Source organism: Pungitius pungitius, chromosome 1, assembly GCF_949316345.1.
Source record: "Pungitius pungitius chromosome 1, fPunPun2.1, whole genome shotgun sequence".
NCBI lineage: Eukaryota > Metazoa > Chordata > Actinopteri > Perciformes > Gasterosteidae > Pungitius > Pungitius pungitius.
The window spans coordinates 31,225,668-31,250,009 of record NC_084900.1 but is presented as its reverse complement, the minus strand read 5'-3'; the positions used below and the strand labels follow the sequence as shown (position 1 = coordinate 31,250,009).

Here is a 24,342-nt window from a genome sequence, read left to right as displayed (position 1 = left end):
AGTCCACTTCTTACTAAAACATATTATCCAAATGGAAATTCTGTAAAACAGAACGAAGGCGTGTTAATAATACATCATGTTGATGTCTGGGATACCCCAACATGATAACATCAATAACGTTAAATATAAAGTATTAATTGATATTTCAGCATGTTTTCTGTTTAATTCAGTTGGAAAATCGTAGCAAGTGGCCTTGAACTCTGCAAGGCTGCATTGAGCCACACACGACATGATCTTGCAGTGCTCAGGGAAACATAATCGACAGCATGTCTCGATAAACAGCTGACACTGAAACCCAAACAAGTAATCGGAGTGCGTCTCATTTATAGCCCGCTTCAGTCGGCTCCTCCTACTTGTGTGTTCCGAGGCTACCGGTGGAGCACACATAACAATCTGAACTATAATGGCATGTCACTTTTGGTTTAAGCTCTTGTGATAAAATACTTTTATTATGATGAACACGAGGAATCATGTTCAGAGATATTGTGTCTTGCCTTTTCGTTTACAAACGTTTTTAATTATTCACACACATATTTTTCATCAAAATATAAAGGATCGTTCTTTGCATCAGTTATCTTCACATTTGGTCAAAACAACATTATATCCGTGACTGATATTTTCTTTGTTTTTCCTTTTTTTATTAAAAAGAGCCACTCTGTAAGTTTTAGATAACATGTAGATTTTAATCTTCCTTGAGCTAAAGCAGTCATCTACTCTGAATCTGTACAAAAAAGCTAAGACTCTACAATTATTATGTAATGGGTTTTCAGTGTTTAAATTCCCCAACACTTACTTAGCCCTAACAGACTTTTTTTCGGACTCAAAACTGTTGAATCACACAAGATTTTTAGCTCACATTGCACCGCTGCAGGCTCCATCTGATTTATGAGCACCTCGGGCGAGCATTTTTTTCTCTCTCTTGGAAGAAAAAAAAAAACCTTGACACAAACTGCCACCAAAATGTTTTAACAAGAGGCACATACGAAGCCATAATCATCAGCTGTTGTGTCGGCGTAGTGTTGTATTGCCTGTTTTTATTGTATAAGTAGCTGCAAAACGTTTCTTTCCCCCTACTCGCCTCAGGTGTGTCTTCTTCAACCACTTTGGTTTTTGATGTGTATTGGTATGGCGTAGTGTGTTTCGACGGCAGGCCGGTTGCATATAATCTGAGAGTTGAAGCAAGGGTCACGCTGCTATTTTCCAGGGACCGAGAGGCTCCTTCGCGTTGACCAGCAGTGGGTGTGTCATAAATCCGTAAATCTCTCGCCCATCCGTTCACTCTTGGGAGCAGATGCACCATGTCTTTTCCTTTTTTGTCACTGCAAGTGTGTGTGTATGTGTGTGTGTGTGTGTGGGGGGGGGGGGGGGGGGGGTGTTAAACACATTTACATAAAACTAGATTTCAAAACTCCATCAAACATTTTAAATGATTTGCTGTCAGTTCTTGCAAACCTTGGATCATCCCGCGAGACTCCGACGTCACATTCACAGGACTCGGTGACCACGAGTGAACGTACCTAGTAACAGTTGCTATGTCGTCATGATGCCTCGCTGAGAAATGTTTCATTACCTTATTTGCTGCATCGTTGAAGACCTTAGGAATTACAGTAATTTCCCCTCAGTTTGAGCCCAGACACTAGATTGAGTTATGATTATGTTATTCACTTTTCATTAGCAGCAGTGATCTGAATTTGGGACAATGAGACTATAGATCCACAGTTATAGGTTAAGTGCAAATGTCCGTTTCATTTAATTGGCTCTAATTGGTGTATTTGTGTGGCCACCAGTTGCCATTGTACTGCAGACTCGTTGTTTGAGCACAGCTGCTGGAAGTTGAAATGTCTCAGACAACTGAATGTTGGAAGCGAAGTACAACGCGTGCACGTAAATAGAAGGGTGGACCCTCTTTCGAAATGGTAAACAAACCCCATTTAAAAAAAGCCATTTTAACCAAATTAAAAATCGAAGGTAGCCGAATATCCTCTGATGAAAAAAAGGTTTCCTTTTAACAATAAAAGGTCGATTTTCATTAGTTGACTGGAGAAACCAAATGTATTTAATTGTTGAAACACACATAAGCTGCGAACACTTATTATACACATACATCACATTTCAAAAGGAATAAGAAAACCCATTTGTTTTTTAAAGATATTCTGATACGCAAATTTCCCCCGGGTAAACAAAAAGTAATTTCCAAATGTGACACATTGAGATATACAATGTCTCAGAGCTGCACGATTTATGCTTGTGTGCACTCTCCACAGACAGGCCAGAATTTACAGTGAGCTGCGCTTTAAACAGGCCCAAATTATTACTCCATGTTAATGGACATGCTCATGCAAGTCAGGACTTGTTTAGGAAATTGACAATGTGTGTCTTTTCCTCACTTACGAAGTGCAGTCTGCAAACTCTAGTCCTTTCATTTCACTCTGCATTGTTTACAGCAACATAGGGCATCGGGCCCATAAATCTTCTCCTTGCTCTGCCAAGACAGCGCCATTTGTATGCACCGTTTTAACCGACAGCATCCTCTGCCCATTAACGTCTTCTCCCCGGCTCTCTCCCAGTCTCCTCTTATCTGCCCGGCTCTGTCCCTTAAGAAATACATCAACTGATCAGTGCATTTGTTGACCCCTGGAAAAAAGAAATTGTGTTTTTTTTGCCTTTTAAATGTAAGGACTATATCATTTAGGTAAAAAAAAAAAAGAAAACAAGAGAAAACAATAATGCTATTATTCTATTTTTCCGATTCCACCGTGTGTGTGTGTGTGTGTGCGCGCGCGCGGTTTCAGATAGTCCCCATTCCCCAATGGCGTTGTAAGTCATTGGAAATAAAAGTGTATCGACGATTTGCTCTGTTGTTTGTGTTAGCAGGCGAGAGAGCGCATACGGTAAGGAGGAATTGGAACAGGGTTGACACCCAGAGCGACCGGCGCGCCTTTGTGTGTGTGAGAGAGAGAGAGAGAGAAATGATTTATTGCCACCGAGGCGGTTCAAACAGAGTTCACGGAGAATTGTGGTGGAGCCACGGAGGAGCTAAATTATGGTCTCGCTGAGCTAGTATATCACGGCTCCTATCTCCAATAGAGAGTGTGTTCAAGGGTGTGAGGTAAGGGAAACAAAAAACCGATTTAATTACTTTCCCGCGTTTCTGTCAGTGCTCAATTTGCCTGATAATATAAAATATTACAGCTAAATTCAATGGTTACAAACCATGCTAATAATAACAACTATTGGCACTGTTACGAGATGCAAGCAGGTGCCATGCTTAGCTACATTCAGCCAGTATTGAGGGTGACAGAAGAGACGTTTAGCATTTAACTGCCCTTTTAATGGACACCACGAGGTGATTAGAGCTGTTTTTAGTTCAGAATTACAGTCGTGCATCCAAGCTAAATGTTTTCATTTTCCGGTTAAATTATGACTCTGTAAAATTCGTTTTGATGTTGAAATTCAACACAAAAAGAAACTAGCAGGTAGAGCCTCAGTGTTGTTGGCAGCCGGTAGTTGTAGCTGAGGGTGAACGGAGAAGGGGGAAGGCTCCTCTCCTTCCAAGCTATGCAACCCTGAGTCCACAATCAATCACCGCTGAGAGGCACCTAAAGAGGGATTTCTCCACAGCTTTGTTGTGGTCAAACACCAGGAGGAACTTATATCGATAGCCTGCTGCAACTGAGATTTGCATATACAGAATATGCCGTAAACCCTCGCTTTGGAAGACGCTTTTTTGCTGCACTTGATTTAATCATTTTAATGGCTTCATTATTCTATGGTTATTTATCCACTTTGCACCACATTTAGTCGTGTTGAAACTACACAATCGTGTTTTATGAGTTTTCGTTTCTTCCAAAACGTAACTCAGTTTGCCCACATTTGATGTAGCATTTAGCTCAAATAATTTCCCCCAAAAAATTAATTATGGGAGTTTTAAATGAAGTTCCAAATTTCATATTTCGTTTAAGTGCTTTACACCTTTCTAACTGCATTTCCAAGATCCTTGTACCTTGTGTGGACTCTATTGTAACTCCAAAAAGGCGTCCATAAGGGCTCTGCAGAACATCTCCCCCACTCTTTTGTCCATCCGGCCGTGGAGCAAGCGGGGTGTCCTCCACTCAAACGTCCACTTTGTCTCTGCCCGCTGCCTCACGGACCCACGGACCTGGGACACTCGATACTGTACAGTGATGCCTGTTAAATGCAAATGGGCCGGGGGGAAAAAAGTCTCTAAAGATTGCCTCCTTTGTCTTTGTGTGGCAATGACTGTCAAGCCTTTGTTTGACCACTCCCCCGTGAATCCGATTAAGCCAAAGCTATACTTTCGCCCCAACAGTTATACGCATATGTTGTTATTTAAAGGAAAAGCCCGCCGATTTGCAGTCAAATAAGTTGCAAACCAAATTACCCCAAAATACTCGGAATTATTTATTTTACAGGGAAAAAAGCCAGGCGTATTGCAGTGCCCATATAGAGCAGCTAATAACATTGAAATACAAGAAAATTACTATTATTATTTTGTATTATATTTAATTGCAGAACAAAAACCCAATTGGCAAATTATTTTTTAGGTCTTTTACATCTGAAAAAGCTGACGTGAAATAATAAGTTGTGGTCGATGATGCATTACCATCAAGTATATTTTCCTAGCTCATCGACATGGTTTAACAGGAAGTCCTCCGGTTGTGGTCAAACCTTCCACGGGATCGGGATGGTGCAGCAGCAGATACCGGGTCCTTCTAACAATCGCGTCCTGTCGAAATATTGACAATATTACAAGAAATCAACGCTTAGTTTGAAATGAGACGTTCCTGAGATCGTGCAGTCTCCCCCTCTCTGCTATTGTTTCTCTCTCACGCATAAACACACCCATCTTTTTTTTTTTTTACCCCCGACAGTTTTGACACAGTTATTGGCGTCAGCTCATATTCCGTTTTGTGTTTTATAGATAAAAGGAACGCAGGCGGCTCATAGAAAATGTTATCAAAAGAAATATCGCAGAAGCTTCTCCGGCCGCCCCAAGTTGCCTGCGGATCACTTTGCAACCCCGAAGCTCTGCTATTGGACGATGGGCTCACGTGACTACGGCACCCTTCTGGTAAACGTTATTCAAATGTTTCACATGGTTATTTCAAGTGCGCTTCGCTGCATGCTTTGTACATCGGGTTAATTTTGATCGGATACTAGACGTTCAGAAGTCCCATATTCTTTCCTACCGTTGAGAGATCCATGGTTTTATAGCAGACAGTTTGATGAGCTGGGTCCATGGAGCCCCGACAGTCTGCCCTCCCACTACAGCTGCATGGCAACAGTTTAGCTGTGAGCTCTGGACACGTGCCAAAACTAAGCGCGGGATACGATGAAGAAGGAGGAGGTGGAGGCAAAGAAACTGAACTTAATCAGCCAATCCCAACCTCGTCTGCTCGTGTCAGTTCCAGGTTGAACCCAGGTGAACAGCTTCAGTGCCCACTGGAGCCTCCGGGTCACTGCAATGCCAAGGCCAAGATGGACTTTGAGAGCAGGAGATGCAGTCTACTCACCATCTGCCACTCGGGAGTAATTTATCCCTGGATGAATCCACGGCCAGCTGATTCAGAACTATCTGGTAACTCTGGTTTTGTATTTTTTCAAGCTCAAAATGAGTGCACAATCTTTAAAAGGTGCAGTGATGGGGTGATTACAAATTGAATGGGCATTTACCTCATTGGTGCATCTAATACACATCTAATGTCTGACTCGATTTATATTAGATATTAGTCAGCTGTTTACAGCTGTTTAGACTATTTGTTTCATGAAAACACATGTTGCAACCGCAGACACAGTCCGCCCAGTCTTACCTGATGACCACATTTCTAAGTAAAAGTCTCACTAGTTTGATAATAATGTGTCACATGGTTCATTTAAATGTCATTGATTTGCTCACAGTTGTTTTCTGTTCAGGGTTGCTGTTAGAAATAATCTTAAAAAGCTACAGTGACAAAGTTGGACACGTACAGATTTGGAGAATCTTATTTTAAATGAATCCATTCTACTCATTAAATATGTTTGTTTTGAGTGGAGTGTTAATCGTAGTTTTTGTTGTTGATATGAATTACCAAAATGTTTTTAATAAATAAACATCACAACCTCAAAATCAACAATGAAGCAACAGTTTGCCAGTCTGAGCCCTTTTCCTTCTAAGGTCACTATCATCACACCTATAAGGGATCCATTAACCCATGCTGTTGTCAAGAAGGCCCCCGGTATCGCTCATATACATGTCAAATGGAATCTCTAATGGTGGTTATTTTCAGTGGTGGTCCCATGGTACCTTTTAAGTGACTGAGATGGGGATTTGACGGGTTTGCTTCCGTGTGTAGCTGTGATTAATGTGGCCTGTCAGGCAGCCCTAGCGGCGTCAGATGTTTCCCCCAGACTGTTTCTTCAGGAGGTAACTTACCCTGAACACATGACACCGTAGACAGCCAGTCTTGTATAGTGTCTAAAGCATGACTGAATACACAGGAAGAGCTGAGAACCCTAATTTGTCCCAGGTTGATTGGCGGAGGATTAACATGATTCTCACTGGCTCTCGAAGTCCAACGAGGGCGTACATTTCAGGAGAGACCTAATCCCCTTCTCTTCTTTATGTGCTTCCTCCTGCATCAGTCAGTGGGGGTTTGGCGGTGGATCTGTCTGGCCGAGGAAGGCTCTGCGTCAGAAGGGAGAGAACGGCCTTCACCAAAAGCCAGCTGCTGGAACTGGAGAAGGAGTTTCACTTCAGCCCTTACCCGTGTCGTCCTCGGCGGCTGGAGATGGCCGCCGCGCTGCGCCTCACCGACCGCCAGGTGAAGATTTGGTTTCAGAACCGCAGGATGAGGTACAAAAAGGAGCAGAGGCACGGAACGGGCGCCAGGTTTTCCCAGTGGCCTCCCTATGACCCTCCCCTCAGCTTGAGCTCATGTGCGGACCAGTTGAGGTTTCGGGGTGAATGCGTTGTAAGAACCTCCTCATCAGATCTGCAGTTCGTGGATTACGCTCCGATGTCCTCCTTTCACTCGGGCTATCACAGCGATGGCGGCAGCGGTCAGTGTAATGACCTGCCCCATCCGAGCTGCATGCATCCACCTGTTGCAAAGGGCCCTCCGCCCTCCTGTACAAGCGCAGACAGCCATCGCCATGCCGGCATTTCAAACTGGCCCTAGGGGCCCATAACGGCCATTCCTCCCGTGCTCATCAAAATCTCAATGATACGTCCACTTTCACTTATGAAAGACTGGTGGATGTCTTATTAGCATCCCATGGTTGAAATCCCCTTAACACACCATTCAAGAAACATTTTAATTAAACTATATGAACATTTTTTAATTGAAGGAGAGCTACGGCGATATCATTTGTGTTTCTCCTCCACAGTGACTAAAGACTGCAGGTCAAACTTGCTGCTCATATTACTCACACAGCATGAAAACCCATTTGATCTAAATTACTACATGTTTTCCTTTTATTTTGTGGCTGTTACCTTCATATTGTTGTTGCACGTTCAATGCATGTGGGGATCAAATGTTACGTTTGGTTTTTTATCTACTGTAAATAACGGGTCAATTGCATAAAATGTTCAACTGTGAAATGGGAAGAATAAAGTTAATAACCGATGCTGTTATATTTTTATTAATCCCATTAAAGTACACAGCAAGTCTTTTATACGTTTCTTGATAAATTGATGTCATATGCTGTACACGCTTATTAATAAATGCATTTGGGAAAACCGCAGCCCTTGTGTATTGTTTACCATATTCATCGCTGATCAGATTTCAATCTTTTTCCAGCAGAATTTCATGAAGGATTCAGATCTCTGAGGGGGAAAAGAAAACAAAAGAAAGTAATCAAATAAAGGCATCCTTTAGATTAATTGAAAACTCTACAGTTTATTAAGGTTACACAACATAAGCCTCCTCCTCGATCCATGCCTCCTGGTTCCCCACCATTAATCACTGAGACAAGGCAGTCCTTCCAGCCCTCCTGAACCCACAGGGCACCATGACAAGATCTCTTGCCTCCTCCTTCCCAACCTTTGCATTTTCAATAGCAAAATTGTAGCGGTGCAAGTTGGGGCTGGCCTCCTTATTAGGGGGTGTTACTTGTGTAGCTTAGACGCCTTTACAACAGCCGACAGGCCACGACAGACCACGAGGTTCAATCACTAAGGACAACTTATCTTAAAAGGAGAGATACTTAGCTTAGCATCCACTGTGAGACGTTGTTAGCTGAAAATGATGCCATGGAAACATGATCTCTTCTCTTGCTATTTTAGGATTTCCGCATCTGCAGGGAATTCGGCTTCAATGTGACAGAAGTGGGTCACAGATTCTCTCGGGTCTCGATAGTTTTACACTTTACAACAAGACAGCAGCTTCCACGATGAAGGAGTAAACCTCCTCTTGTTATAACGTGAGCTGGGGTATCGATGTCCCTAACACAACTTCGCACAGTTTTGAAACGTGCTGACAGTTTTATGTCAGTGGCTGTACTGCAAACGAGCTGTCACCGAGGACTACTGACAGCTATGAAGAAGCTGATCCCGTCGGCTTCGGGGAAACACTTGGTGCTCCCGATTCATTAGTTAATCACTCCGTGGATCAGCTGTCATTTGGTAAATATTTGATACCATTTTCAGCAGGTGTTAGTAGTTGTCAGGGGAGCTTTACGACTGCTATAACTCTGAAGAAAAGTTTGAGTCAAATAAAATGAGGTCCACGCTAAATATGTATCGGATGTGTTGACAGCCAGGTAATTTAGGGGAAAAGTATAATAAAGGCAAGTAAAAAAAAAAAAGACAAGCAAGAAAAAGTTATTTGTTTTATATATATATATCTGCTATAGCAGATATATATATATATATATATATATATATATATATATATATAAGCTGCTGTCTATATATATATATATATACTGTATATACATATATATAATATGTTTGCCTCCAAAGGCAGAAAGGGGGGGGGGGGGTGTTGTGAAAAAGAAGAAGGAGACAGCGTTGAATTCCAGAGATTCTTGTATTTGCCGGGTGATTTATGGTGTTAATGGTGCCGTGGCTGAATAGGAACTTTACCTCTGGTTTCTCACTATACATTCTCCTTACAAACATTGAAAGCCATGAGGATCCACAGACTGGAGTGCTGTTTTCTGTAGATGTGGTCAAAGGGATCCCCAAGGTTCATGGACCCCCACCCCCTTAAGGACCCCACTGCAACCAGGGAACAGTCTACCTCCATTTCAACATTAGATTTGCCAGTTCTTCTCACATTGGATGGCTCCTTGTTAGCAAATAGTCATTTTTTCCCTTTCATACACTTAACCTCTGTTTGACAACATCTGTTTTCAGGGGGGGGGGGTAAAATCTGCAAAGCCAAAAAATCCTTACATTCTTACTATTTTTATAATTCAGAGCTTTGACCAGACTGGAACGATGCATTAAGTGGATCTTTGAAGTGATAAATGATGCCAGCCGTGGTGCCGTGAAACCAGCTTTGGTTACGGTCCATCATTAATTTAGATCTTTTTTGCATTGTGCATGTCCTTTACAGTGACTGATGTTCCACTGTCCCATTTGCAGCTGTTGTGAAACCGATTTTGGGGTTAGATTTGATAAATGCTCTATGGATCAAGACTTTTCTTGAGCTGCCATGAAAACATAACCGCTGTGTCCTCAGCAGAGACATGGGGCTGCAAGTGTCTTTCAAAGCATTGTACCCTGCGTTTAACTAAAGTAAAGCCAGAAGCTCATCATATTACCATCACAGCAAGCTTATAGTCTTACGCTGTTTGTTTCATGGGGATCACCATCACAGGAAATAAATAATGATTGTTTGACGTCTGGATAGTTGGTAGTGCGAGTGGGGTAAATTGACCAGGAGGCAGCAACAACAACAACAACAACAACAACAAAATCTGTTCAGACCCACCACAAAAAGGAGAAATACGAACCATGAACCTGTTTTCTGGGAGGGTCTCTGGAATGAATGCATCTTTAAGCCAGGTGGGTGGGATTAATGTAGTTTATTTGGAGCTAATTAGTAGCCAAATACACTCGGAAAAAAACAAACATGACTATCGCCCAAAAAATAGAGGCACAAATTACCTTGAAAAGTTTAATATTTGTCTTGAGTTTTGTTTTCTCTATATCTAATTTGTCAAGTTGTGTTCCACCTTTTTGTGTATTTATTTTTCAAACAGGAAAATTAACTTGTTCTATTTGTTAGGAAGCAAAACAAACCAAATGTGGGTCAAGGGGCTTCCAATGTCATCTCTTCAGCCAAACGTTTTTTTCAAATATGAGTAAATATCCTAAAATCTTGATTTCAGAGTTTAAAACCTGGAGAATATAAATTAATGTGATGCTTTCGAAACAGGATTTTCATTTTTTAAAATCTTGATGAGAAAGTTTGGTTAATTGACTGATCATTTAGGGTGCAGCTCTTATATGTGACCTGCCTCAGCAGTGCAGCCTCAAAGCTATTTAGGCATTTTTTTTACATTTGTTTGGAAATGAAAACCACTTGAAAAAAAATGTTTACCTTCTAGATAACATGGGGAGATACTTTTTACAACAATATGCAATATGCGATTTTCCCTTGTTGCGTAATGTTAGACTAAGGTCAGACTACTGATACTACAGAGGAGGAACTGTGACTTTGAGTATTTGGTTGAACATTAATATTTTTTAGTTCCAAGTTGTCTGGTACGATGCATTGTTCTGAAATTACATTTGTAATGTGTCACGGTTTGGTCCCTCTTCCTGTTTTAGTTTGAAGTTTCATGTTCCTTGTGGTCCTGGGTTAACTTCACTTCCTGCCTTGTCCTGTGATTGCCTGATTGTTTCCACCTGTGTCCAATCACCTGCACCTCCCTTGTGTATTTAAGCCCTGTGTGCCTGTTGTCCTTTGTCGTGTCATTGTCTAATGTCACTCTTCGTTGGTGTACGGTCCTCGGTTTGGTGAGTTTGGTCTTTTTTTTTTGAATAAAGAGCACGTCAAGAAGTCCTGCGTTTGAGTGTAACCTGCGCCAGAAGGATATTGTGACATAATGTGTCTTTCATGCTTATGTTAAACCGTTCTATTGGCCAAAGACAACTCAACCCTCTCACTGGAATAATTTACCTGAGTTAATGCTATTATTCTGTAGGACAAGTGCACATTTCTTTGGCTAATCTATACAATATTTATGTGACATGGACTGCTGTTTGAGAAATGCTTTTTCACTCCTGTTTAATCTTCCTGTTCAAAAAAGGTATTCTGTGGGGGGGCTTCCCTTTCCCCTTCCCCTTCCCCTCTCCCCCCACATGTCTTTAAATTCTTAAGTCCATTTGTACCAGTGGTGGGATGGTTGCATCCCACAAAATCATTCCTATCAAGAAGTTCTCTTTCAGGCAGGACAAAACCAATAAAGACCAAACTACGGCTAAAAAGATTGAATCAAAAGTCAAATCCTGGCTTTTATGAATGCAGGTAAGACGAATGTGTACCTTCCTCTCAGCATGTACAAATATTAACTTGGGTTAACTAAAATGACTTGATGCGATTAGAGAAAAACAGCCTAACGACCGCCCTGTTCATTCTCTCATTGGTTAGTTTACTTCCTGTGAATAAATGAGTTTTGATACATGTAATGTGACATGGTGACATGGGATTGAACATTTGTTTGGACGGTCGGCTACACTTTCAGTTGGAGCTGCGCTCTTGGCGATACATGCCATACAAACAATGCAAAACGGCAGCAATGACCTAACCAGTGGAGCGAAAACGCACATGCACTAAAAGGCTGGCGTAGCCATGTAAACAAGGCATACAGAAGCTTTGATTACAACACACACAGAAGGAGACTGACCTCATGCCCTCTCTACTCGTTTATCCACCAATTTCCATTGCAAATAGTTGTTTGCTCTGAGATTCATGTTTTTAATTCTGTACGTACAACCAAGTTTAACAAAAGTTACAACTGACATCAAGGCTGAAACCATGTAACATTATCTCATTTAGCAACGTGGACAAACGCGTTGACCTTATTTTCCCGACCATTTTCTGAATACAAGGTAAAGATGCTTCACAAGTCGCAACCAAATACGAAACCCAACTTTCTGTGCCGGCTGTTACGTCCCCTCTTTGCGTTTGTCTAGGGAAGGCGTGGGGGACAAAGACGGGACAGTCAGTCGGAGAAAGTCACACAAACTGATTTTACACAATTTATCATAAGACACTGCAATTTTTATAGAATGTTGTACTCTGAGTAGCCAGACTCACCTGGTCTTCAACCTCCCAACAAACTCATTCATTCGAACCCGTCTGCATCTCCCCGTTCAACTCCATCGTCCTCCTTTTATTGCAGAGCCTCGTCCAGTTGATTGACAGGAAGAGGTGGAACGCGCCTGGAAAGAGAGCAGGACGGGGTAAGGTGTCTTGCCCCATCCTGTCGCTGCATATTTACCTCTCAAACATCACAACACAACATGTCCTTTATGTATATTCACTCATTTAAAACAACCCTTTTGTTTGTCCCAGTTACAACACAACCTGGTCGGCGAGACTGCAACAACTTGACAAATAGTACAACAGACACTTATTATTATGACCAATTTGGGGCATGTGTTCACTTTAGGTTTTAATATTTATGCTTCGTAATTGAATGATTTGTACAATAAAAAGAATAATAGAAGGTAAGACTATCCCATGGCATTACTGTTATATGCAATACTTGGGTCCATTGTTCAGCAAAACCCTGGACTTTTATGCTCTGCCTTTAGGAGGTTTTGTTCTTTTTATGACCTATTAACCTTCTCAGCCTTTTTCCCTGCACAGTAGTAACGGCTGCGGACCGTTCTCTCCAGGTGCTTGTTGCTCAAGATGATTTTTAAGTATCAATTTCTGGTGTCACCTTTTATGGTTTTTATTTATTTGTCCGCTCCTTCGTGTGGAACAGAGCCTGAGCATTACTCAGGTAGATGGATTATAACTCAACTGCTACGACTCATCAATTTTAGAAATTTGACTTCCTGAATCTCATACAACTGTTAGTGTCATATTACAGGACAGCATTATCAAGATCAATGACATTTTAAATGCTTCCCATTTAAGGATGATCTGTGACAATAAAAAGGTAAGTTGGTGATGAAACTGTCTTAGCTGACGGACTCACCTGCTGGATGGAGCTCACAGTTCCCTCAGAAGAGGTCTGGTTTAATGAATGAACTTGTAATCACAACAGTCACCCTGCTAAATGTCAAATGTTGACCATTATTGATCACCCAGAATTATTTAGCACCCAACGGCTTCATCACAGAATTTAATCAATGCATACGTTACACTTGTTCTCGAAAATAATCCTTGGGGAAATATCTCAGATAAAGTATTTCATAATGTAATTGTGTTGGAAATGTATTGATATTTGAACATTCTGTGTGTTTGTTTTTCGTTAGAGGGAAAAAAAAAAAAAATCACAACCTTTGCAATTTCACTGTTCTGTTTTGGGCTCTCAGAGGAACTGCTAAATTTAAGGGATATTCATCTGCTCCATATCAGTGGATGGTGTTGACATCATTGTGATGTGACAATAGATATATCACACTGTACATTGGTATAGACATCATTTTATATTTTTTCCAACTTTCTAGATACAAAATATGCGTTCAAGATTTTTATACAGTTCTTATTTTATAGAAAATGTGTATAAAATGATGCACAGATTATACACCCATCAGGTTTGGATGGAATGTGCAGCCCTTAATCTAAATCAGTCAAGTCAATTTGAGACAGGATATACGATTCTGTCATATAAGATCATTTTAACAACCTTAGAGCTAATGTGGAATAAAAAACTTATTTTCATATTGTAAATATCCAATACCTTTAGTGATCTAAACTTTAACTTTCAAACTTTCACAAGGTTGACATTTCTCCTTTCAAGACTGAGATTGAGATGCAACAGAAGATTAGTGCTTTATTAATACAGTGTAATTTTTCTATCAGCATTTCGCTATTAACCATGCGTGAACAGTAGACTACTTATCTGCATTGTGAACAAGCGGGGGGATGTTTAAGCAGACAAATAAATAAATTAAAAACCACTGCTTCTCTTTCCCTGCAGCGAAAACCAGAATATTACAGAGCATGGTGCAATGATGAACGCTTCCTTCTGTTTCATGTTTAACCCTGCTCATTTCCCACAGTAAGAACTCCGGAAACACACAAGTGTGCACAGCGGCTTGGGGGGGAGATGACTGATGGCTTGTTGTCATGATGTTTGGGATTCTGCCGACTTCAAGCCTCTTGGCTCACCGAAGCTGTGAAGCACTGCAGCACATACTAGAGGCTATTGTTTAAAAGTCCTGGCATTAGCAAGGTATTGCTTCATCGTGACACTGTTGAGCCTTGGCAGAATGCTGTTATCTGTACATGTGCCTGACCATTTGTACCGTGGCTGCATTGGATTTATGATTACGTTCATGCACTGTGACAGATTTCATACCGTTTGACGACAAAGAGAGGACAGTTATTAGAATTTCACACTCCGCCATGGATTTCTTTGTTTCAAGAGGTGTTCCCCCGGATCTTGTGTGGGCTGGATGCACACGGAGCTAAACCTCAATTCTGTCACCCCTATTTTTCAAAAACGTCAATATTTGAAAAACACAGACATGCTCTATCAATCATACAGATAGTCATCTTTCAACCGGTCAATGTGCCACACTTGAGTATCTGTCTTCTTGTGCGTTAGCCTCGCTCTGACCCTTCCTCTCTCTCTATTGCTCTATTGCCGTATTACAGCTCTATCATGATGCCACATTGATGAGCCTGAGCTCCATAAACATGGGGAAGATGGCTGTCCTCCACTGCATTAAAGGCAGTGACCTCTCTGGCTGGTGGTGACAGTCGTCTGTCAGCGCTGGTTAATTCCTCGTCTCGTGAGGGTCAAGAGCTGACATATAATTACAGGCCTGACCATGTTGGAGAGCAAGACAAGGCTCTGGTGTCGATGGCGGCAGGTAGCATCGCGCGGCAGCGACAGGACGAGGGTTCAGTTCAGAATGTGGAGGTAATCCGAGCACGGCCGCGCTGATCCGCGTGCCTCGGCTGCCCATTGACACACTTCAGAGCAGGGGCGCAAAACTAATTAGCATCAGTAGATATTCTCTCCCTCCTCCTGCCTCCCGACGCAGCCACCCAAGTGCTCTGCGTGTTTCGCTTCACCTCCAGTCAAAGCCACTGAGGCAAAAAGTGTTCGAGGATGGTAGAAAATGCCTTCAATGAGTTTTAACAGGATGTTTATGGGTTCAGGGCAAAATATTCACATTTTCTGATTTGGGTGTAGAGTTTGGTTTGAGGGAAATCCCCAAATTGTATCCATTTAGCCTAAATAGGGAGATTATCCTCTTTCTTATTTCTCATGCATATGTGGAGGTTTAGGGGATACAAGCTGTCCAGAGCAAGAAACCTCAGCCACAGACGTCTAGTTATTTTGTGTGTGCTAAATTGGATAATATAACTTCTGCTGCATAAAAGGTGCTGGGCCGTGATGTGGAACAACAATTCAAATATGCTAATCAAACATATGGCACTGCAAGGGATTGCTGTGGTTGTCCTACATGATAAAAAGGTTACTTGGTTTTAAATATAATTTGAATACGTCCGAAGGCTGAGGCATGTGCTTAAGAAATAGTTTGCGTTGGGGGAAAAGCAGGCATTACACCTGTTTTTCTTTTTGTACTTCTCCCTGCAACCCCTTCCCACATCCCCTTCTCCGCGCTGAAAGCCATTACAGAAATACAATTTCTAATACCTCTGCACAGGTCTTCGATCGACTGCAAACAAATTTATATTCAGGCGGTAAACAGAGAGCCGCAGAGATTTATTTATTGAGTGTGGAGGAGAGAAAGAAGCTAGCGTGTGAACCCTGAGTAACCTCCGAGCTGACATGAAGATGGATCAGTGCACCCTGCAAATGCATGGAGAGAAGGGATATATTGCACTCAGTCATTCAGCACATCGCTGCCTGTAGAATCCTATTAACTCCAACAGCTGGGACCATGTGTGTTGTAGGAATGCATTTAGAAGTTGTTCATTACGCTGAATGGTAATTACTGCAGAGCTAAAAGACATAGGAGACATATTTCAAATTATACCAAAAAAAAGGTCATATTTAGTTGGTTGTTATTAAATGTTATGCATGGTAGTTTTGTACAGTTGCAGTTCACAACGTAGAAGTAAATAAAATAACCCTTATGACATGGATTTCAATTAACATACTACTTTTTATTGATGGATTTAAGCATACAGTGAGAGGAAAAATGAACAATTCAAACTTAGAAATATGGAAAAGTAGTAATATCATTTCAACATCATGCTTGAGTGATGTTAATAGCGACCAGGCCAATCACAGGAAGCATGCAATCCTCTCTGGCTAATTGAGTGTTTCTTTGGAATTGCGCACTTGTTTGCTTTCTTTGAAAATATATCACATAATATCTTTCCTTTTAAATAATTGAACGGGATGGAGATTAAATATTTACATCGGACAACTAGGATGCTGGTAAAGCTGTATTTATTATTGAAGCAAAGCAAGCAGCGCAAGCAATGTGTTTGAAAGTAAGTCACCAGTCTTAAACACAAAAAAAAGTGCACTTTGGAGTTCATTGACATAAGGACTAGAACACTGGCCTGCCAGGTTGTACCACAAGCCGCTGGCATTAGGGAAATTCTCATGTTTTAAGTCAGTTAGTCAGTTTCAAGTTTAAGTAGCAGAATGCAGGAATACTTGCACATGAAACGTTAAACATGATGATTCTTGACTGAAGACCTTTGTTGAAATGAGAGAACATTGTTGAAAACAGATGTTTGGACTCATCTAATCCAGCAGAGGAGATAGTTTAACCTCCAGATAAACATGCCCTCTCTGTCAGTTAAAACTTCTTGATCTCCGCTCGTAGACATTTTTTGTTTTTGTTCGAGGCTAATTACAAATCTGCTGCCACTGAACTTCTAAATACCAGCTGTCACGACCTATGAACCCATTAAGTGTGCCTTTCACATGACCTAAGCCCTTTGCTAAAGAGGAGCCTCGGGTTTTCAAGAAGCCATCCCACATTTGCATAATCCATTAGCTGCATCAATGTAGGCTTATATTATGCTAATGTAGCTTTGGAAAAACAAGAAGTGTTCATTGTTGCCGGGGAAAATAATCAAAATTCCAGATTTTGTCCCAAAATATATTTATCTTGGGGTAAAAATAACTGTGTATTATACAAAAACTGAAGCCGTAGCCTATAGAGTTGAGAGGCCCGTGAAGGCCCCTCGCTGTCTGATGACGGACTGCACTGCTTTTGACATTGTGTGAAGGTTTTTTTTTTTTTTTGCAGAGGCCCGCGTGGTGCAACTTCGATGGGCTCGGACACACAGTTTAAATGTTGACCTAAAGTGAGTTTCCCATCCCTGTTTAATCAGTGCTGTCCACTCTGATGACAGAGATGTCCAGCTATTGGCCGAGTCCAGGAGGGCACGTCATCTCCATCAATCAGGGACTACTGTTTCTCCTCAGAGGAATGTCCCCACGGTCCTCCGGCCGCCTGACCATGCATTACTTGTATGCACGAGAGGCCGGGCATGAAGTGCAACCCCGTCCAATGATTATGCAGGGGAGAGGTGATAATGACTTCCTATAAAGAGTTAACGGCCGAAGGGGAGAGTAGCCCTCTGTTCACGGGCTGCCGCCGAGCAAAAGAGGTCATAAACCGGGACCCGGACGGCAGCACGCATCCGGAACTCTCCAGTCGCGATGAGGAGGGCACATCGGAGGTGAAAGTCGCCTCGGGGATTACAGCCCCGCGTCCCCGGTGCTCCCAACAGTTGCACCTTTTTGGACAACTCTCCTCCTCCAGCGCGCGAGACTCTGGAGAGCTTCGCAGCGTCGGCCTGCCCCCCACTCGTCCCGTGTCCCCTGGCGGCGCAGGACGCACGAGCAGGGCTCACCGGGACGCGGACACCGCGCGTCAAATAACAACGGGACGCTACGATCCGGTTTTAGTTCCCCGGCCCAGCACATTCAAATCTACTCTCGCAGTGGCCCCGGGATTCACGTCGCCACGGGGAGCCCAACGGGCTCTGACCGCAACGTGACTCACGTGGATGTAAGCAGCAAAACTTTTGAGTGGATGAGAGTGAAAAGGAGTCAGCACCGGGCGGGTAAGTTTTTGTTTTTGTTGTCGAGGGAGACTGCGCGCGAGAGGAGGGGTAAACTAACATCGATACATTGAGGTAGTCATGTTGAATAAGTTGTTGATGCAAATTTAAGTTTTGGATCATTTCCATTCGTTGTTGGGTAAAGTTTGGTCGAAGTTTTTCTCTTCAAGCTGGAAAAGAAAATAGGAAAAAGAAATAGCAGACGCCACCGTTCACCATTTCCTCCGTTACCAACAATAAAGTTAAATGCACACATAACTATTGTCCCAATTTTGAAAGCATATCAAAGTGTTTTGAAGACAGCTGTAGAGTCGACGCCCCATTTGAATATGCACAAGAGGACTCGCTCGCTATTTCCTTAACGTTTCCATGTTACTGTAAGTCTGCTATTCAACATGCTCGCTCCACCTACTGTTACCAACAGAAAGCCGGGCTGTACACTACGAAGGTACAGACAAGTCCAAAGCCTGCTTAGCCTCACTGTAAATTCTACTGGAAAGCAATCAATTATTTACCCTTGACCTTACTAACCAGGAGCCGCTGAATAATGCAGCAGACCACTCACTGGCTGCTGAGACTCACATGAAGTTGAGTAAAACTTACTCCTGTAAGCTGTAGTGCTGCCTGAGTATTGATTAGTTGTCTGTTTGTAATGAAAGCCCTTGTGTATTGATTTCAGTTTGCAGCACCTTTACATGTGTCCACCTTTTTAACATAATTGCTGTCACAGATCATCATTTCACTGACTGATGAGCCCTGGGCAGAGAGCCCACAGTAGAATACATATCACAGGCTTTAAAAAAAAAATACCAATAGCCTACTAATTGGAAAAAATGTCTATCAATCCTTAATTTTATGTGAGTGATGGTAACTTATAGATCCTCCATTTGATCAATAATGCCAGTTGACTGACTGGCTACTGGAGTTGGGTTTTTATACATTTTATATTGAGGGAGATTTACTAGAATGGTGGTCCAACCAATCCCGGTCTGCTGTAAGCAAGCTGCCCAAGTGTTCAGTGACAACAGACTCAGGCTGTCTGAGGTGACAAGGCCCGAGGGCCTCCGCAAGGTCCGCAACAAACACGAAGCTGCAGCCCCATTTACATGCATATGTAAAATGATGTGGACACACGATTTCTGATTCTGCACAAGCAGGTCAGCGTGCACGAAATGTAACATCAGTACCTGTCATTTGACTGCACAACGGTTTAGCTGGATCACTTTGGATAAGTAATGATTATTGAGCCAGAGGATGACTCTACTATAATTAATATAAAAAGTTAGAAAATGTAACCACTGTTTTCACAATGTTGCTATAGGAAAAGGTGAAACGTTTGATTTATTGACGCTATTTTTGTGTTTCAAAATGCGGCAAGCACAAAACTGCAATCCTAATTACCTACTTTCTGTGGTGGGGCACCAGGCAGGGAAAAGGTGACAACTACACATTTCACTGGTTGGGTAGTTGTTTTATTCATAAAACACATTAGCCACTCATCTGAACCAGATCCGTGCTCTTGAGAAAGTCATTTGCTCACACCCACCCACGCAGACACTTCTCCTGGCAGTATTCTTTGCATCTCTGTAACCTCCTCCTGCATCCCTCTGAAGGGGATCATCTGTAGGAGTAACTCATTAGCGCCATAGTGTAACTTGTAAAAGAGTCATTAGTGAAAGTATGCTTTCCTCTTGAGGTTGTATTGGCTTTGGCACAAAACAAAGTCTTGCATATATTCTTCCACGCTGAAAGGCCTCCACAGACCTGCAGTAACCTGATCTCTTGGCTCAGTGTATATACTCCCAGTGCGTCATTCTTCAATTATGCCTTGACAGCACCTGAATTACTGTGGGCTGGATGCCCAGATGACTGAGGCAATGTGTATCGATCTATCCCTTTTCTTCTTCCCTCTCCTTGGCTTAGAAGGGCCTTCCTTTCCCTTTCCTGCACGGGCTATTTTTAAGCATGCGAGTTATTTCTCTAATATTTAGTTTGATTCTTTTATGCCTTCCGGCCAGCATCAATTCTATTATCTTTGGAGCCATTAATCAGAATGTGCATATGATTTGCACTCCTGAAAGCTGAAGTTGTTAATTAGGCACACTTCTTCCGCGTTGGTTCTTCCTGTTCACTGCCCTAATTCTCAGGCTCGGTTACCTTGACATTCATTTTCTTAAAACACAGATGTCGACATTTATCCTATAACTGACCTTTCGGTCTGCTATGCTTTTCCAAGTGGCTAGAGGCCTGTTAACCTTACTCTCTATGAATTGTGGTGGGAGGCATTGCTCCACACCTGGCACACTGGCTCCATTATGCAGCAGCAGCACATTCCCTGAGAGGCAAAGGCTCACTGACGACTTACCCACAATGTCAGCAATGAAAAATCCAGATATAGCTGCGGTTCCTGTCCTTCATTGGACATAAGTAGCATCGATGATAGTTTAATGTGTGACCGAGAAAACCTTATAGGAAGAAATGGAGGCATTTGGCATCAATGCAGTGTTTGAAAGGATTTGTAAACTGTTAAACTGTCATTGACACCAAAATGGCCTAAAGCAAATTATTAATGATTCCGATGAATACAGTTAATGGACCGTAAACAATACAAAGTAGTTTTGAATCGCCGAACATTCTTTTGACAACTTTCCCATATTGCTGCAATATACATTGACACATTTTGCAGCACTATTTGGTAAACTCGCTAAATGATTTGGGTGTCAACATAATTTCCCGGCTTTTGTTGGTGATATTGTTGCAGGAGAGTGCATTTCAGGGTTCAGTTTTCTGGTATTATGTTGAAATAGATAACACATAAGTTTTCACTTTTAACATTTTGGATCAGTTTACAGTATGCCTATGGGCTGCTAACTTTAATTATTTGAACTTTTGAGTACGTGCTCAGTGTCAACAAAGAAACAGCGATTCAAAAAAAGAATGTTCCTCATTATCCCATATTATATTATTGTAAGTGGCGTCAGCTAAACGATATGTAATGTAATATATACAGCTGTAAATACTTTATTTATTTTCTGAGGAAAAGTTAAAACTATATGACTTTGACTAAAGTTCCGTTTTACTCCCTAGAAGAACATCTAATCTTATTTCATGGACCAGTGGTTTTTATGGGTAACCTTATTGCTGCTTTCTCTGTTCCCAGGCAGGGTTCACGTGACCTGTGGTTTCAGTGTGGTTAACTCGCGCCTCGGCGTGGACGAGGCCGGACCCGGAAGCATCTGCACGGCGAACGGGCCCTCGAGGACGAGCTTCAGCACCAAGCAGCTCACCGAGCTGGAGAAAGAGTTCCATTTGAACGAATACGTGACGCGGGCCACGCGAGTGGAGGTGGCCGGCGCCCTGCAGCTCAGCGAGACGCAGGTGAAAGTTTGGTTTCAGAACAGGCGCATGAAGCAGGAGAGGTTACAGAGAGACGGGCTGCTCACAGACCCGGGGCCCTCACACGCCGCCGACCCCATTGGACACCTGCCTCTCTCCGGGATTTGTCCTCGTCAGAACACCTGTCCCTGAACTCCTGAGCTGCGTCACGCGTTACGCATGCGAGGGCTCCTGCCAGCAGATGTTTTGATTGCCTTTTGCATCGGTTTCAATCAGGCGTCACCTCTATTTGCTTACCGCGATGGATCTCGTATCGCAAGAAGCACAATGGCAGGTTCGTCATGCAAGAACGGATCAAAACAATTTGTCATCCTCCCTCGGCTTCCGACTTGTGCTGATTTGAATATTAAAATTCGAGTCATTGCAGCGCGCTCCTATCTACGCAACGAAAACAAGGAAACAAAATTATATTAATTGTCCATAGAAACTGTGGCAGACTTATTTGTTTATTTATTCGGAACAAATTATCCAGGATTTGACTTTTCTTGAATATATATTCAAGAGGACACCGCCTTTGTGTATGATAATAATAATTTGCATGTATTCAATGTACATACGATCATATTTATTATATTTTAAATCGACTCTATTGGGATTGATTGGATTATATAGTACTGATTTCTCAGTCAATTCAAGTTGTAGCATTATTCGATTTTTTTTCCTTCAATTTCTCTAAAAAGCAGTTTGTATCTGAATATTTGAGGGAGAAGTCAGATGAATTTGTTGTAGACCAAAATTGTCAGGCTAATTTAGCAACTCTTTATCGCTGCTTTGATTTTGGGTATTTTCCGATTTTAAGGTTTTCGTTCACGGAAATTAAAATGCAATAATTGACTGATATGTGTATTGATCGCTATTATTAAGAGTATTGATCCGTAGTAATATACCTATTTGAGGCAGAAATCCCTGTGCATTTGCTTGCATCTGTAACTGCATCTTAATGGGAAGGAGAAAAATGTCGGTCGGGAGTTGTTGCGTCTTTTATTGCCGCTATATACATGCATCAGAGAATGATAATTTGGCTTGAACACTCATGCGGGAGGGCACACAATAAAACGCTGCCTGCGCCGTTTTGCAGATCAACCAATAAACAGTTTGAACCCAGCAGTTCCCCATCTGCTAAATATTCCTTCTAGATTCACGTCTCATCTCGGATATAAAGTAAATGATTGTTAACTCGGCCACAAACACTGTTATGTTCCCGGTATCGCGATGGGGTTTCCGTCATGATAATGTCTGTTCTAATATCAAGATATGAGGCCACCAGCCACACTAATTCCATGTCAGGGAGTATTTTTGTTTAGTTGTCAATTAGCGGTGTTTTCACTAAGCTAAATCCAGCGGAAATAAACCTAAAAAGCAGCTGCGCTTAGAAATAACAATCCAAATGAATAAATTCGGTCCTTTAAAAACATTTAACAGGTGTCCTTTTTTTGGAATTTATGTAAGTAAAATAACAATCTAATTATTAGACAGTTGCACATTCAAGCTAATATATGCGGCTACACTGGAGTTCACCTCTCACCTCTTGACCTTTCGTCTTGCCTCGGGACGACGATGACCCGGTCAGCGGCTCGGTGAGAGAGAGATGCATCATTCATTGGGTTGACCTCAGCATTCCCTCTCTCTTTCTATCTCTGTGTCTTTCTTTCGGTTTTTCTGTTTTTTTTCAACATCTCGAAACGCTTTTGTTCACACAATAATATTTCATGGAGCTGAATGGAGGGGCGACCAGTTCATATGATAATTGTTCATATTATAATTCTATGCCAAGCCACATAATGTATTATTTTTCCACACCTAGACCTCATTTTGGCCCTATCTTTTATTTTAATAATCCCAGAAATATGCTCCTGGCTCACTTTATAAACTGGATAAAAGAGTCTTTTTACCCACTACGTTTTGGATACAAACCACAAATCTATTTTTAATTGCAAAGTTGAAAAATTAAAGTTACTTGAGCATACCGAACACTTAATAGGATTCCATATTCCAGCCCGTATAAACAAAATTTAGAGCAACTATTCATAACACCCTTGCTGCTTATATATTTCATACGTGTTGCCTTGAATATTTTTGGAATAATTTAAACATTAAAGCCCTGCTAACAATCCCCTTTACAATATTCATCTCATTCATTTTAACTGAAGGCAAATGAATAGAAGTTCAGACTCAAAGGTCCGCAGGGGAGCTTTTGACAGTGCAAACATTTAAAGGTTTTATTTGTAACTATTTTACATGCAAGCTAGACTTAAAATGTGTTGAGCCCAATTTATTTTACATTTGCATTTAAACAAAATACATGCCATTAAGGTTGCCTTTCTCTAAACAAAATATATCACAAAGTGAAAGTCTTAACAAAATCAAATTTGTCTGTCTTCTTTCAGTGCAAATAAGTGTGCACCTGTAAAGTTTATGAGGATGATTATGATGACAATGATGATGAAACAATGTGATGATAAAGCTTGTGAGTATAAAAACGTACCTTCATGTAAGAAGTGTGTTAAGTTGACCGATTCAGAAAAACTTTTATCTTATTGTGGAAATATGTTCCCTTTGTTACAGGCTGTAATGAATAGAGGAAGCTAACAGCAGATGTGCAGTCACACTTTTACAAAAATCAAACAGTTGACAGATTCCCATAGAAATGCGTAACAATATTAAATAGTAGAAAAGTGTGTGTGTGGGGGGGGGGAGGTTAATGTGAGTATGATGGGAAGGTGAAACGAGAGCTTTATTTTCGGTG

General features: G+C 41.7%; 2 protein-coding genes and 1 long non-coding RNA gene across 7 annotated transcripts in view; all 3 read left to right on the top strand.

The window, feature by feature from the left end:
- Positions 1-7,737, top strand: part of LOC119223553 (homeobox protein Hox-C3a-like) — a 30,832-nt gene extending 23,095 nt beyond the window's left edge. The window contains exons 3-5 of one of the 5 annotated variants that reach the window (XM_062564973.1): positions 4,943-5,092; positions 5,433-5,599; positions 6,643-7,737. In XM_062564973.1, coding sequence (XP_062420957.1) covers positions 5,500-5,599; positions 6,643-7,178 — 636 coding nt within the window. In that variant the 5' untranslated portion in view covers positions 4,943-5,092; positions 5,433-5,499 and the 3' untranslated portion in view covers positions 7,179-7,737. The other 4 variants (XM_062564962.1, XM_062564968.1, XM_062564970.1 and 1 more) reach the window with 4 other exon arrangements.
- A 3,185-nt stretch (positions 7,738-10,922) lies between these two features.
- On the top strand, positions 10,923-13,426 carry LOC134132202 (uncharacterized). Its single transcript, XR_009956726.1, has 4 exons — positions 10,923-10,969; positions 11,402-11,480; positions 12,358-12,418; positions 12,531-13,426. It is a non-coding gene; the product is annotated as an uncharacterized LOC134132202 (long non-coding RNA).
- A 1,574-nt stretch (positions 13,427-15,000) lies between these two features.
- On the top strand, positions 15,001-21,786 carry hoxc1a (homeobox C1a). The gene is given in 7 exon segments (XM_037480897.2): positions 15,001-15,060; positions 17,560-17,653; positions 17,656-17,854; positions 17,856-17,937; positions 17,939-18,203; positions 21,361-21,652; positions 21,654-21,786. Coding segments are annotated over 7 exon segments (1,125 nt in total).
- Positions 21,787-24,342: the final 2,556 nt, after the last annotated feature.